Raw genomic sequence first — 13,169 nt, 5'->3', positions numbered from 1 at the left:
AATATTCTCTATACATTACTCTTCATTAAATTCTTTATTTTAAAAACTCTATAAATTAAAAGAACACATGTCAAATGTTTTAATAATACATCAACATTATAAACGATTTATCAAATTTAATTTGCTTTTAATGCCTTAAACCTTAATAGAATTTTAATTAATTTAACATTACTCTACTTTTCGCTCAGTGCACTTAACAAAAACAAAAATAAATCAACAAAATTAATGCTCAATCACCGTACAGACTATAATAAACTACTATAGAAAAAAGTAAATAAACAAATCAAATATTAACAACAACACCAACAACAAAAACATCAAAAACAATTAATCAATTTGGAAAGAAAGAGAAACAAAAACATAAATTCGAAAAAAAAACCAACACAGCGAAACAAATTCAAAAATTGTACACAAATAAACTACAATCTTGTTTTTTTTTTTCTAACCAATTTGTAATGGTAATATTAAATAAATAAAAAAAAACAACAACAATGTTTAATTGTTAATAAATCTTGAAAAAAATTTCACACGAGTTATAACAATAAAATAAACACTAAAATTTGTAAATAAAAATATGTATACAAAAGCAGAGAACTATATTTTATGTAAATGTAGGATCAGAGTTCATATTAGTTATTTTCCATTATTTTGATATAGAAATCATAAAATTATTTAATTAATTCGATTAGATGTAATGTTAATGAGTGTTGAAGGGGGTCATTGAACGATAATGGAAATTATTCAATTCATTTGTTATGCAGCTGCTGCAAAACTGGGACGAAGCTATCAACAGTTGGAAGGAACGCTTATAACCTTCTCCACCTGTTAACATGTTGGAGTACTAACTAACTAACTAGCTAACTAAATAACTAATTAACTAACTAACTAACTAACTAAATAACTAACTAGCTAACTAGCTAACTAGCTAACTAGCTAACTAGCTAACTAGCTAACTAGCTAACTAGCTAACTAACTAACTAACTAACTAACTAACTAACTAACTAACTAACTAACTAACTAACTAACTAACTAACTAACTAACTAACTAACTAACTAACTAACTAACTAACTAACTAACTAACTAACTAACTAACTAACTAACTAACTAACTAACTAACTAACTAACTAACTAACTAACTAACTAACTAACTAACTAACTAACTAACTACTATCTATCTATCTATCTATCTATCTATCTATCTATCTATCTATCTATCTATCTATCTATCTATCTATCTATCTATCTATCTATCTATCTATCTATCTATCTATCTATCTATCTATATATATATCTGTCTATCTATCTATATATCTATCTATCTATATATCTATCTATCTATCTATCTATCTATCTATCTATCTATCTATCTATCTATCTATCTATCTATCTATCTATCTATCTATCTATCTATCTATCTATCTATCTATGTTTGTTTAGTGTTGAAAATGGGCGAGATTGGTCCTCATTTTCGGGCAGCCCCTATACACGTGGACGACTAAAAAACTGTTTTATAAGTTCGAGTATTGTGATAAAATTCGACACAAATAAGTTTAATTTCTTTATTGGGATCGATCCAAAATTTAGCCTATTTCTCACATAAGGTCCCCAGCAGAAAATTACTTTAGCACTCACTGCTGTATAGAAATGCATTCAGAAATTTGCATTTCTATAATTTGGTATTTTTATAGGTCTAATAAATTCCCCCTTAGTTAATCTTATGACTAGAGAATAATAATTTATTTATTTTCAAATTTTCCATAGCCTAAAGTGTAATTTATAATTAAATTGTAACTGCTTCTTGGAAAACAGCTGCAAGTTTAATAATAATAAATTCATTAACAAGCTAGTAATATTAATAATAGTAGTTGATTTAAGAAAATATAGCCCTACTATTACAAAAACCTGTTTTATAATAATTAACAAGAAAATGTTTCAAAATCATATAAAACTCCCCTTTTAATTAAAATAATACTACTGAATATTATATTTTTAATAATTTATTTTAAATAAATAAAATTTTGCTTGATTTTTTTGAAAATAATACATTTGTTTTGCTTAAGCAGTTAATTCAGCTTTGAAGCTTTCAAAACATTCATAGACTTTGAAACCGGTATCACAACGATCTTCACCCTTGATATCCTTGCATTTATGTAAAACTTCCTTGGTCTTTTCTTCACCAATCAAAGCACCCAATTTAGCCAAAACAACTTCTTCTTGAACTTGACTGTCCTTCAAGGTACCGACCTTTTCAAAGAAACAAGTACCAAAACATTTCATGGCAGCCGAGGGATTAGCAAAGTCCTTGTTACGCAATCTGGTGGCTTCTTCTTCGGAAACATTTTCTTGTTGAACACATTCTTGGAAGTGTACCTTAGCTTTGGCTTTTTGTTCTTCGCTCAATTCTAAAGGCTGTTAATACAAAAAATTCAAAAAAACGTTTTAGTTGAAAATTTTGGATTTTCTTAAGATGTAACTTACATTGGCCAAAGTTGCGGCAATGAAGCAAACAACAGCTAAAGTAATGAAAGCCTTCATGTTGATTTCTTTAGATTTTTGTTTGTCTGGTTTGATGTTACTTAAAAGACTTTTAAGAAAGTTGTGATGTTCTTTGCTTCGATTTTAGGGGTTTTTATAATCAGAATATTTTTCTAATGTTTAGTTATGTAAAGCATATTCATATGTATGTATGTATGTATGTATGTATGTATGTATGTATGTATGTATGTATGTATGTATGTATGTATGTATGTATGTATTTAGCTTTTTTTGTTTACATCTTTTGCCAATTTTTTGTTAATGTTTTTGAATTATACCCTACACCATTTTAGTGGCAACGGTATATTGGGTTTGTGCTGATGTTTGTAACGCATATTAAAGAATAATTTCTGAATCATTTTCTGAGTCGATTAAGCTATGTCTGACTGTCTGTCTATATGTTTGTCTGTCTCTCTGTTTGTCTGTCTGTTTGTCTGTCTGTCTGTCTGTCTGTCTGTCTGTCTGTCTGTTTGTCTGCTTGTCTGCCTGTCTGTCTGTCTGTCTGTCTGTCTGTCCGTCTGTCTGAATATATGTTTGTCTGTTTGTAACGCACTTTTAATAATCATTTCTGAGTCGATTAAACTTTGTCCCTCTGTCTGTTTGTCTGTTTGTAACTCACCTCAAACAATCACTTCTGAATCATTTTCTGAGGTATGTCTGTCTGTCTGTCCATCTATGCAAACTTTTGATTCAAACTACAGGTCGTAATTTTGATTCAAACTACAGGTCGTAATTTTAAAGACAATTCAATGAAATTTGGCTTTTTCCCAAGGGACAAAGCCTATTGAAAATGGCTAAATCACATTATATTTTTGCATCAGCTGTAGGGTATTATATGGTCGGCTTCGTCCGATTATAATTTCTTATTTGTTTATTATTATTATGTTTTTTTATATATTTTTACTGTCTATAGTTTCTAGAAATGTTTATCATACAAACTTTTGCCTTTAAGTAATATTTTGGTTGAAGTGTTATCAGTTAACGAAAGGCTTGGCTTTTGCTTTGATTGAGCTTGTTTTTAAGACACTTTCTTTAAAAAATATATTGAAAATATAGTAATTGATTGATTTTTTTTAACACTTCTTATGGTTTAATTGAAATTTAATATAGAAAAAGTTATTGACCTGCATTTAATTAACAAAAAATATAAAAAAAGATCTTTTTGCAAATAGTAAAAAGTTAATTGCGAATTTTGTTGAACTTATCTTTGAATGCTCTTTTTGTATAAAAGAAAAAAAGATTTTGGTTTAAGATCTTTTCGACAAACTCTAACTGGTTTTTCAAATGCTTATGTTTAAAGATTTTCTTAAGTCTTTAAGGTAAATATCTTAATCTTATCTTCAAACCTTTACAAAGTTATAGGACTTTTCACATATGTTAACTGTATGAGAATTATAGTCGAACTACAATCATTTGTAGTTAGTTACGCAAAGACAATACTTAATACTAAATCACTTACAAGTAATGCATTATATAAACAGTAGTCGTTTTAAGGTATTCTTTTAAACCATAAGACAATTTTCCATTATCAGTTGTGTTTATTTAATAACAACAACTTTATTTTATTTTTCGAAAGAAAGTTATTAAAAAATTTAAGCCTCTTTGATGATATGATTATAAACAAGATATGTAATCCAATACGAGACAAATTCAATCAAGAAAAACAATAAATTATAAAACAAGCTTCACATATTAAGAGCAATCACCAGAAGTGTGTATGTCAATCATTTTAAGAAACTACATAACAAATTGGCAAATATGAAACACATACACATAAAACTGGATTTTATAAACAGAAATCTAATAAAAGCGGTAATAAGCAAAAAAATATTCTCATTATAAAAACCCCAGTGTTTGAAGCAAAGAATCACACAACTTTCTTAACTCTCAAGAAACACCTTCCTTAACAAACAAAAAACTAAAGAAATTAACATGAAATCTTTCATTACTTTAGCTATCGTTTGCTTCATTGCCTGCACTTTGGCCAATGTAAGTTATTCCTAAATCCACAATATTCTTAGACAAAATCTTTTACTAAACAAAAATTTATAAAAATCCTATCTTTACAGCCTTTGGAATTGAGCGAAGAACAAAAAGCCAAAGCTAAGGTTCACTTCGAAGAATGTGTAAAGCAAGAAAATGTTTCCGAAGAAGATGCCACTAGATTACGCAACAAGGACTTTGCTAATCCCTCAGCAGCCATGAAATGTTTCGGTACTTGTTTCTTTGAAAAGGTCGGTACCTTGAAGGACAGTCAAGTTCAGGAAGATGTTGTTTTGACTAAATTGGGTGCTTTGATTGGTGAGGAGAAGACCAAGGAAGTTTTACAGAAATGCAAGGACATCAAGGGTGACGATCGTTGTGATACCGGTTTTAAAATCTACGAATGTTTCGAAAGTTACAAGGCTCAATTGTAAGTTTGGAGTGGAAATAGTATTTATTAAAAAAAAAGAAATTTGAAAGAATTATTTGTTTAAAATAATAAAATTATATTGAAAAAATTAATGCTCGGAAGATTGTTGATTTTTTTGTTTTACTGCTTAAACAATTTATAGACTAGTCTATTCAAGACTAGTCTATAGTCTAGTCTATAGTCTAGTCTATAGTCTAGTCTATAGTCTAGTCTATAGTCTAGTCTATAGTCAAGTCTATAGTCTAGTCTATAGTCAAGCCTATAGTCTAGTCTATAGTCTAGTCTATAGTCTAGTCTATAGTCTAGTCTATAGTCTAGTCTATAGTCTAGTCTATAGTCTAGTCTATAGTCTAGTCTATAGTCTAGCCTATAGTCTAGTCTATAGTCTAGTCTATAGTCTAGTCTATAGTCTAGTCTATAGTCTAGTCTATAGTCTAGTCTATAGTCTAGTCTATAGTCTAGTCTATAGTCTAGTCTATAGTCTAGTCTATAGTCTAGTCTATAGTCTAGTCTATAGTCTAGTCTATAGTCTAGTCTATAGTCTAGTCTATAGTCTAGTCTATAGTCTAGTCTATAGTCTAGTCTATAGTCTAGTCTATAGTCTAGTCTATAGTCTAGTCTATAATGTTGAATATAGTTTAGTCAGGTATTGTCGATAGTTTATTATATAGTTCAGTCTTGATTTAAGTCTAGTAAGTATAAAGGTAAGCTATATTCTAGTTTATTATAATCTAGCAATTTATACAATCTTTGTTAACTCTATGTAAACTACAATTTTTACAGGAATTAATATCGAAAATCTAAACACATCATTTTTTTAACCTGAAGCGTCGAATTTGAACCAGATGGACAAACTTTTTTGCCTGGATGGGCGGACATTTTACAAAAATCTGCTTAATCAATTGATCTTATTTTAACGCTATCTTTACTAGCTTTTATATCCCCCTATTAAACTTCTAGCAATTGACGGACGGACAATTTATTTAAATTTTATCTTTGATTAACCGATTATGGTCGGACGGACGGACAGTTTACTAAACATTTTTCTTTGATTGAATATTTAAGTTTATTTTTAACAGTTTCATTAAAGGAATATATTATGCTTGCTATTATATTTGATTTGAAACAGATAAATATTTAACTCTTTTACGAACTTAGTTTTATCAATATTATTCATAGTAGACGAAATTCGATAACATTCATGATTTAAAGTTCTTTATGATGAACTTTATAAAAATGACGGAAGTAAATATAAATAAAATTTTTCAAGAAACATGTAAAGATTCCTGCATTAAATGATTCCTGTAAGAATTTTAATGTTCGTTTTTAAAACTATAAAAATATCTACTGATCCCATTTACGAACCGTTTTTTTTCTCACGTTATTAAAAGCACATTTTATTCCTAAACTTTGTCAAATCAGAACCGCTTGAGGATGATATTCCAAAATAGTTTTAAAAAAGGAAGAAAAACTTTATTTTTTAATTTTTTTTGTTTTAATTTATTTTATAAAAGTTAGACGTTTATTTTTTCATAAATAATACTTTTTTCCTTTAACATAAAACTTAAGCCGACAATTGAGCCTTGTAGCTTTCGAAACATTCATAGATTTTAAAACCGGTATCACAACGATCATCACCCTTGATATCCTTGCATTTGTTCAAAACTTCCTTGGTCTTCTCCTCACCAATCAAAGCACCCAATTTAGCTAAAACAACTTTTTCTTGAACTTGGCTGTCCTTTAACGTACCAACCTTTTCAAAGAAACAAGTACCGAAACATTTCATGGCTGGTGAGGGATTGGTAAAGTCCTTGTTGCGTAATCTAGTGGCATCTTCTTCGGAAACATTTTCTTGCTTTACACATTCTTCGAAGTGAACCTTAGCTTTAGCTTTTTGTTCTTCGCTCAATTCCAAAGGCTGTAAAGAGAGAAAATTTTAAACAAAGTTTTAGTTGGAAATTTTTGATACTTTTCATGAAACAACTTACATTGGCCAAAGTTGAGGCAATGAAGCAAACAACAGCTAAAGTAATGAAAGACTTCATATTGATTTCTTTAGTTTTTTAGTTTTTGTTGGGGTTGATGTTTCTTAAAAGACGGTTAAGAAAGTTTTGTGGTTCTTTGCTGCGATTTCAGGGGTTTTTATAATCAGCATAGTGTTTTTTTGCTCATTACTCAAGCTAATAGCATAAGCTACATGATATCTAGTTTTTTTGTTTAAAATTTTGGCAAACTTTTTTATGTTTTTTTATTTGTTATTATTTTTTCATAGTATTGTTAGTTTATTGACATATATACTTTAAGAGTTTGCTCTTAATATTGAGTAGTTTGTTTGCTGCTGGTTTAGTTTTTTTGTAAAGAGTTTAATTACATTTAATGTAAAAGGCTTTACCTTTTTATTTTGGTGTTAAAAACTTTCTTTAAAATAAGTAAACAAATTGGTGATCGATTTTGATGTCTGGTAAGACTTCTGTTAAATGAAATTTTATCATTAGTTTAAGTTATTAAACTTTTAACAATAATAGCAAATTTTTCCAATTTTTTTTATTTTTATAATGTCTGTTCCCATATTTGTCTGGGTTGCAAGTTTTTACAATAAGTCGTTTTTCAGATAACTTCTGATTAAAACCTGCATAACTGACTAGAACGGAAACAGACATATAGTTTACCTTCTTTCTACATGTTTTTAATATTATTTTTTTAAGAATCATTCTTAGATTCAGAACAAACTTTTATGCCTGGATGGACGGACGTTTTACAAAAATTAGCCTTCTGCTAAATCGATTGATCTTATTTTATCGCTATCATTACTAGCTTTTATATCCCCCGTAACTCTTCTGCTTTAGGCCCTATTAAACTTCTAGCAATGGACGGACGGACAATTTATTTAAATTTTCTCGATTATGGACGGACGGACAGACAGTTTACTAAACATTTTTCTTTGATTGAACATTTAAGTTTATTTTTAACAGAGTCATTAACAGGATATATTTTGCTTGCTATTATATTCTATTAACTCTTTTTGTAAAGGAACTGCTTAACTTTAGCAAGCAGACTGACGGACAGACGGAATTGGTCTGTCCGCCTTTCTTCATCTATTGTGATATTTGATTAATAAAGGTTATCCATCTTTAATTATTTTAATTATTTTTTTATTGAACAATTAATTTTATTTTTAACACTTTCATTGACAGGATATATTTTTCTTGCTATTATATCCCCTTAACTATTTTTGTCAAGGACCTGTCAAACATTAGTAAACAAACTGACGGACGGACGGACGGAATTGGTCCGAAATTCTTCATCTATTATTATATTTGATTTGATTTTGATTCTTAGATGTATGACAAACTTTTTAGCCTGGATGGACGGACATTTTAATAAAAAATTCCTATTTGTTTGAAATAAACTAAGCTGTCTCCTTATTTTGAATAAGATTCCTCTGCAAACTCCTATTGTTAAAAAATTTCATATAAATCATCAATATTGTCTTATCTATATAAATTTCTTATCAATTTAAATCTGGAGATTGCTAATTTTAACAAGGGATCCGCATAGGGATTAGCAATGTCTAGCATTATAGAAAACATTCGAATTCTTAAAATGTGAAGTTTTCTTTACATGAACAAATTTTCAAACGATTTAAAAAACTTTTTAATTAATTAGTTTAATCTACAAGACAGCTTTGGTAAACTTTGTCCCTTTCATTAAAATCTGACTTAAACTTTTTCTTAGGCGCCTGTTGAAAATCTAGAAAAAAAATCACCATTATTTTTACTACACATTAATCTATTTTTTATATATATCGCAGACTGAGTTTTATAATAAGACCAAAAAATAAATGAATAATTTATGAAGACATTTGGTCTTAAAGCAAAACTGGCAGATGATGGCGAATGTTGCTTTTAAATTATACAAATTATATTTCTTTTCTAAGAAACAAGCCAGACAGATACTTTAAAAACGTCATCAAAATAACAAATATTAAATATACAGCTTCAAAATTATAAACAAAAAATGTTAAACATGTTGATAATGTTAAGCTAAACAGCTGTTTAGGGCTTTCTTTAAAAATCTTTGCACGAAACTATTAACAAAAAATCACATAATAATAAAAAAAATAGAATAAAAACAAAATATAAAAAATTACAGACATACATATAAACATATGTACATATGTATGTAAATAAACTGGATTTAGTGTTAAGTCTGTAAAATACTCAGAATATAAAAACCCCTAAGTTGCAAGACCAGAACAACATAACTTTCTTAGCTGTCTATTAAGAAACACATCGCCTTAGACAAACAAAAAACTAAAGAAACCAACATGAAAGCTTTCATTACTTTAGCTGTTGTTTGCTTCATTGCCTGCACTTTGGCCACTGTAAGTGATCCTTAAAGCAAAATGAATTAAATCTAAACACAAATTTTACCTTTTACATAATGTAAGAAAAACTTATTTTCTCTCTTTACAGCCACTTGAATTGAGCGAAGAACAAAAAGCCAAAGCTAAGGTTCACTTCGAAGAGTGTGTTAAGCAAGAAAATGTTTCTGAAGAAGATGCCACCAGATTACGCAACAAGGACTTTACCAATCCCTCAGCTGCCATGAAATGTTTCGGTACTTGTTTCTTTGAAAAGGTTGGTACCTTGAAGAACAGTCAAGTTCAGGAAGATGTTGTTTTGGCTAAATTGGGTTCTTTGATTGGTGAGGAGAAGACCAAGGAAGTTTTGAACAAATGCAAGGACATCAAGGGTGACGATCGTTGTGATACCGGTTTCAAAATCTATGAATGTTTCGAAAACTACAAGGCTCAATTGAGCGCTTAAGTTTTGTGGCGAAAAAAGTATTATTTTCAAGAAAATAAATGATATTTAAAGAAATTTATGTTGATCGAGTTTTTATTAGTAGAAGTTTATTGAAGAAAATTTTCTTTAAATTAAATTAATATCTTTACGGGTTTTATACGAGATATTATCAAGAAATAGTGTTGCCTGTGTTGTTCGTTATAAATACTCAGCATTCTAGGTAGAAAAACAGACCGAAAAAGGACAGACAAATTTATACACGGATGTATAGATAGAGAGTCAGGTAGACAGACAGACAGACAGACAGACAGACAGACAGACAGACAGACAGACAGGCATGCAGGCAGACATAGCATAAAAGGACATAGCTACTAAGCCCTCTAGATCCTCTTATTTTATCCGTGTTGTGTTTTAATTAGACTGACAAAGAGACGTATAAACAGAGAGATTGTTAGACAAATAAACAGATACTTAGATCGACTAACAAACAGATGGATATGATTTACTGATTTTCTTCAAATTCTTATGATCCTTAAGGGATTTATATTCCATTGTTCTATGTGGATTTATATATCTATGTTGTCCATTACAAATACTCTGCCTTCTAGCTTCTCTTATTTGTTCTATATTGTGTTTGCATCAGACATATAGAGAAGCAAACAGACAGATAGAGTTAGATGGACAGACAGTGTGAGATCGACATATGACTATATAATGTCTGATAGAACAACATACCGACAGACCGGTTTATAGTTTGATAGACACACAAACAGATTCACAGCTAGATCGAAGGACAAAGAGATGGATATGACTTGAATTTTAAAACGGACAGACAGATATACAGACGGACGAGAGGTGTACAAACAGACAGACAGGTAGATGGAAAAACACACAGACGGATATATAGACAGATAGTCAGACAAATAGTCAGGCAGATTAAAATGGCAACTCAGCACTTTATATCCTTTTGCTTTAGCTGCATTCTGTTAATTCTGTTATCCAGACAAATGGATAAAAAGACAGAGAGTCAGATGGACATAGCTACTCAGCCCTCTATATATATTCTCTGATAGAGAAACATACCGACAGACAGATTGATAGATAGACAAACAGATTCACTAACTAGATAGATAGATAGATAGATAGATAGATAGATAGATAGATAGATAGATAGATAGATAGATAGATAGATAGATAGATAGATAGATAGATAGATAGATAGATAGATAGATAGATAGATAGATAAATAGATAGATAGATAGATAGACAGACAGACAGACAGACAGACAGACAGACAGACAGACAGACAGACAGACAAACAAACAAACAGACAGACAAGACAGACTCTTTAATACATCATTTCCTTTTATAGAAGAATCATCGTCAAAAGTTATTAGATTGTAATGATGCCAGCGATCATGATAATGAACATAATTTAATTGATTTGTTTCATATAAATAGTTTTTTTTTAATATTTATTTTAAACATTTTATACAAATAAACTTTTCACAAATAATACTTTTTTCAATATCAACAAATCTTTAAATAGATCAATAAGTTGCCATCACTTCAGCTTTAGCACTTTCGAAACATTCATACAATTTGAAACCGGTATCACAACGATCTTCTCCTTTAACATCTTTACATTTAGCTAAAATAGCCTTGGTCTTTTCTTCGCCTAGGATAGAACCCAATTTAGCCAAAACAACATCTTCCTGCACTTCACTATCCTTCAAAGTACCGACTTTTTCAAAGAAACAAGTACCGAAACATTTTAAATTCTTTGAAGGATTGGCGAAATCCTTTTTACGCAATTTTTCGGCGTCAGCATCGGAAACGTTTTCCTGTTTAATGCACTCCTCGAAATATTGTTTAGCCTTGACTTTTTGTTCATCGTTTAATTCTAAAGGCTAAAAATGGAATATTAAACATTTAATTTAAAATCTAATTGTTAAAAACTTACTGATGCTAAGGCACCGGCCATCAAACAGATAACAGCTAAAGTAATGACCAACTTCATGTTTTGAAATTTTATAGATTTTTGTTTGTGTAGAATTTGTACGTTCTCTAAGGGACTGTTAAGTGGCTTGTGTTGTTCTTATTGACTGTACTTGAGGCTTTTTATATCAAGTAGGAAATTTTTGCACTAATTATTGTAATCAAATTAATAGGTATACGAAATCAGGTTTTAATGTGCTTATTTTTGTTTAGCGAAAAAATCATGAGTTTTTAAAGCAATTAAAGTTCGCGAATTTTTTTATTACGAACAATATTTTTGCTGTTTCCTAAATTATATTATTGCTTTTTGTGCTTATTTTAACAGGTAATAGTTTCATGAAGTGATTACTTTCTTAAAAAAAACATAATCAAGTCATTTACAAACGGTAATGGTAGACCTACAAAAGATGTATAATACACTATGCGCTAGACATATAGGATAACTGTAGTCTTTACTATTGGCTAGACTATAGACTATACTATAGACTAGACTATAGAATAGACTATAGAATAGACTATAGACTAGACTATAGACTAGACTATAGAATAGACTATAGAATAGACTATAGAATAGACTATAGACTAGACTATAGACTAGACTATAGACTAGACTATAGACTATAGACTAGACTATAGACTAGACTATAGACTATAGACTAGACTATAGACTATAGACTAGACTATAGACTAGACTATAGACTAGACTATAGACTAGACTATAGACTAGACTATAGACTAGACTATAGACTAGACTATAGACTAGACTATATACTAGACTATAGACTAGACTATAGACTAGACTATAGACTAGACTATAGACTAGACTATAGACTAGACTATAGACTAGACTAGACTAGACTATAGACTAGACTATAGACTAGACTATAGACTAGACTATAGACTAGACTATAGACTAGACTATAGACTAGACTATAGACTAGACTATAGACTAGACTATAGACTAGACTATAGACTAGACTATAGACTAGACTATAGACTAGACTATAGACTAGACTATAGACTAGACTATAGACTAGACTATAGACTAGACTATAGACTAGACATAGACTAGACTATAGACTAGACTATAGACTAGACTATAGACTAGACTATAGACTAGACTATAGACTAGACTATAGACTAGACTATAGACTAGACTATAGACTAGACTATAGACTAGACTATAGACTAGACTATAGACTATACTATAGACTATACTATAGACTAGATACTATAGACTAGACTATAGACTAGACTATAGACTAGACTATAGACTAGACTATAGACTAGACTATAGACTAGACTATAGACTAGACTATAGACTAGACTATAGACTAGACTATAGACTAGACTATAGACTAGACTATAGACTAGACTATAGACTAGACTATAGACTAGACTATCTACTAGACTA

At 29.7% G+C, this 13,169-nt stretch overlaps 5 protein-coding genes across 5 annotated transcripts; 2 read left to right on the top strand and 3 right to left on the bottom strand.

Annotated features, from left to right (window-relative positions):
* Positions 1–1,982: 1,982 nt before the first annotated feature.
* LOC111680422 (general odorant-binding protein 56a-like) lies at positions 1,983–2,600 on the bottom strand. Its single transcript, XM_023442064.2, has 2 exons — positions 2,480–2,600; positions 1,983–2,410 (listed from the first exon to the last, which is right to left on the bottom strand). Exons 1-2 carry the CDS (start codon positions 2,534–2,536, stop codon positions 2,057–2,059), a joined length of 411 nt encoding a protein of 136 aa, XP_023297832.2. The 5' UTR covers positions 2,537–2,600; the 3' UTR covers positions 1,983–2,056.
* A 1,765-nt stretch (positions 2,601–4,365) lies between these two features.
* On the top strand, positions 4,366–5,041 carry LOC111680408 (general odorant-binding protein 56a-like). Its single transcript, XM_023442046.2, has 2 exons — positions 4,366–4,525; positions 4,606–5,041. The coding sequence occupies exons 1-2, from the start codon at positions 4,469–4,471 to the stop codon at positions 4,951–4,953; spliced, it is 405 nt and encodes a 134-aa protein (XP_023297814.2). The 5' UTR covers positions 4,366–4,468; the 3' UTR covers positions 4,954–5,041.
* Positions 5,042–6,430: 1,389 nt separating this feature from the next.
* On the bottom strand, positions 6,431–7,090 carry LOC111680409 (general odorant-binding protein 56a-like). Its single transcript, XM_023442047.2, has 2 exons — positions 6,938–7,090; positions 6,431–6,867 (listed from the first exon to the last, which is right to left on the bottom strand). Exons 1-2 carry the CDS (start codon positions 6,992–6,994, stop codon positions 6,514–6,516), a joined length of 411 nt encoding a protein of 136 aa, XP_023297815.2. The 5' UTR covers positions 6,995–7,090; the 3' UTR covers positions 6,431–6,513.
* A 2,034-nt stretch (positions 7,091–9,124) lies between these two features.
* LOC111680414 (general odorant-binding protein 56a-like) lies at positions 9,125–9,836 on the top strand. Its single transcript, XM_023442055.2, has 2 exons — positions 9,125–9,333; positions 9,425–9,836. Exons 1-2 carry the CDS (start codon positions 9,277–9,279, stop codon positions 9,776–9,778), a joined length of 411 nt encoding a protein of 136 aa, XP_023297823.2. The 5' UTR covers positions 9,125–9,276; the 3' UTR covers positions 9,779–9,836.
* Positions 9,837–11,215: 1,379 nt separating this feature from the next.
* On the bottom strand, positions 11,216–11,880 carry LOC111680413 (general odorant-binding protein 56a-like). Its single transcript, XM_023442053.2, has 2 exons — positions 11,721–11,880; positions 11,216–11,667 (listed from the first exon to the last, which is right to left on the bottom strand). Exons 1-2 carry the CDS (start codon positions 11,775–11,777, stop codon positions 11,308–11,310), a joined length of 417 nt encoding a protein of 138 aa, XP_023297821.2. The 5' UTR covers positions 11,778–11,880; the 3' UTR covers positions 11,216–11,307.
* Between the last annotated feature and the right edge of the window lie 1,289 nt (positions 11,881–13,169).

Source organism: Lucilia cuprina, chromosome 6 (assembly GCF_022045245.1).
Source record: "Lucilia cuprina isolate Lc7/37 chromosome 6, ASM2204524v1, whole genome shotgun sequence".
Classification (NCBI taxonomy): domain Eukaryota; kingdom Metazoa; phylum Arthropoda; class Insecta; order Diptera; family Calliphoridae; genus Lucilia; species Lucilia cuprina.
This window is presented reverse-complemented; position numbering and strand designations above follow the sequence as displayed.